A 2,694-nucleotide genomic window follows, 5' to 3' on the forward strand; every position below is an offset into this window, starting at 1 on the left:
GGTAGAGATGCTTTCATTTTCAGCTCCTTTGCATTTTGAGGATCAGTTTTCACTTGTAGGTAGGGATGTTCTGGGAGTAGAGCAGTGGTGGCTGTGGGCAAAGGTTATAGGAAGGTTCTCCGTGATTCTCATCTTGCTTGCTTACCTTGAGAATTATTTTCAAGGGGCTTTTACAATCCTTTTTACCTTAGACAGCAGGGTAATTGGTAATTGGTGTTCAATTCAAAACGCTTAATTCATAAGTATTGGATGCAGGCAATTAAATTCATATTCTGCCTGGAAGCAAAGTGGGTTTTCTAGTATCTCGGGATGCTTTGAGCTCATTTGAATGCTTTCATTGTTCTTAGTATTGCTATGTCGTCTGTACCACAAAAATATGTAGTTTAATACAAGGTGGCACTGTATGGGATTTGCTCTTTTAAAATTAATTGTACCTGAGGAGATTTTAAAAGCGAGCAGTTAAATCTTTAGAGAACAAGTAGAGACATAATTACAATGAAGAACTATTGCTTTCGCTTTGCTAATTTATGACAGCAATGTTTATATTATAGGAATATCCAAGTCCTTTAAGTCCTTACTTTAGATTTCTTTTGAATACAGATAATTTATGTTAAGACAACAAAAGTTGATCACAACTTCTGTTTCCTGGCGGATTAAGAGGGAGGAATGTACTAAATGACAATAAATGTGTTGCCTTGGTTCTCTAAACGTGTCAGTGCACTTGACCTGAATTCCTCGGTGTACATTAGCCGCCCGTGCTTGGTCCCTCTAGCCTAAGACCCACAAAGTGGGGATGCTCTGTGTCCTGGCTCTGGTGCAGGGCAGGGAATAGAGTGCTGGCTTGATTTTAAGGCCACAAAAAAAGACCTTTAACTTAGTCACTTAATTCAGTTACAGTGTGTAAATATACTTTATCAAGAAAATTTATTGTAAACAAAATTGCATACACACAAAAATGTAGAGCTGTAGAATGATTCTAATACAGATTTTACATTATTGCATGTGTTTTCCACTGGCAGTGCAGACAGAGATACCACTGGTCAAGTCCTTAGATACGGGCAGAACTTTCGCCTTGGGATAACAGGAGGAGTTGAAAACAAAATGGTGAGTTGTCACTTTGCATGTTTACTTTGGGTCAGTCATTTTCGTTTTCACGTGGGCCAGTAACTACCTTCTGAAGTGGACAGAGAACTCTACAGACATGAGCTCCGCCTCTGACATCCTTAGGGTTTCAGCCTGCAGCTTTCCACAGGCAGTTTTGGGCCAGTTCTTTCCTTCTAACTTTTCAAATTACAAAAATACAGGCTTAGAAGCTAAAGAGTAAGGGAGGAAAACCTTTTTGCAATGCAGCTGGTAAAAAAGCAAAAGTTTATACCACTTCCGCCAGTAAATTAAATGATTAGATTGGTTAATGATCATCTCACACCTGTCAAATGCCACCAATGCTAGCAAGGTATATTATCTAACAACTTTTTGTTAAAACTATTGATTATCAAACTTCTGTCTAACATGAGAGAAGGACAGTATGAGATGCTTAAGTTTGCATAAGTCAGGGAGCTAAGTCTTTGAACTTTACTTTTACCTTGGAGATTAGGAAAAATAACAGAACCAGATAAACTGCAGATGCATACCTATGGGGTTGGAATTTGGACGAGCTATTTAACCTCTGCGAGTCCATTTCTCATCTATAAAATGGGGATTATTATGCCTACCTTACTACATGCCAGGCAGTGTTGTAAGTGCTTCACATATATTAACTAATCCTCCAAACAAGTCTATGAGGGACAGACTGTTTTACCTTTATTTTACTGTTGGGGAAACTGAGGCACAAAGAGGTTACTTGAGGTTTTCCCTCAAGTCACTCAGCTATTAAGTGGCAGAACTACACTACATAACATTTTTCATTGAATCGGAGATTCCATTATTATATGGTGTAGCATTATTATTATTATTTTTGATACTACTGAGAAAAAACAATGCTGCCAATTAAACCATGATATATCATTGATGGTAAGCTGCAGCCTGATTTTAAATGAAATACCAAATTATTGAAAGAGGGGAGTAAATCACCATCATTTTATTCAGGGATTAGATTATTAAATTTTGGCTTATTTTATTTTTGTTTCTCTGTGTATTCTTTTTTAAAACTTAGATATGACCATCATGTATATACAGATAGATTATTTTTTTCTCAAAGAGCATTCATCAAAGCTCTTTATGACAATAATGTTTAACAAGTGCATAATATATAATTGTGTAGAAGTATCACAATTTACCTAGCCTTTATTCTACTTTTCGGCAGTTGGGTTTGGTCCAATATTTCTCTATTATACATAAAGTTCCAGTATGCATCTGCATATAAATACTTAAAGCTTTCCTCACCCACTTCCAAATTAGGGGTTCTATCTAAGGATGAATACTTTTTGGCATGGGATTACGGAATCAAAGAAGACAAATGCATTTAAAGGTGTATTAGTCTGCTTTGTGTTGCTATAACAGAAATACCTGAGACTGGGTAATTTATAAAGAACAGAGGTTTATTTGGCTTATGACAGCTGCATCTGGCAAGGGCCTCAGGCTGCTTCTACTTATGGTGGAAAGCGGCAGGTACAAACAGATCACATGGCAAGGGGGGAAGCAAGAGAGAGAAAGAGAGAGAGAGAGAGAGAGAGAGAGAGAGAGAGAGGAGGTGCT

At 37.4% G+C, this 2,694-nt stretch overlaps 1 protein-coding gene across 1 annotated transcript in view; it reads left to right on the top strand.

Moving 5' to 3' along the window:
• The window catches only part of LOC103608498 (chromosome unknown open reading frame, human C15orf26), a gene marked incomplete at its 3' end in the record, with an annotated part of 17,562 nt that overhangs the window by 7,394 nt on the left and 7,474 nt on the right, over positions 1-2,694 (top strand). Inside the window, exon 4 of the mRNA XM_008592928.1 lies at positions 1,020-1,104. Within this exon, the coding sequence (XP_008591150.1) occupies positions 1,020-1,104 (85 nt within the window). The remainder of the gene's footprint in view (positions 1-1,019; positions 1,105-2,694) is intronic.

This window comes from Galeopterus variegatus, unplaced genomic scaffold (genome assembly GCF_000696425.1).
Source record: "Galeopterus variegatus unplaced genomic scaffold, G_variegatus-3.0.2 Scaffold8480, whole genome shotgun sequence".
Classification (NCBI taxonomy): Eukaryota; Metazoa; Chordata; class Mammalia; order Dermoptera; family Cynocephalidae; genus Galeopterus; species Galeopterus variegatus.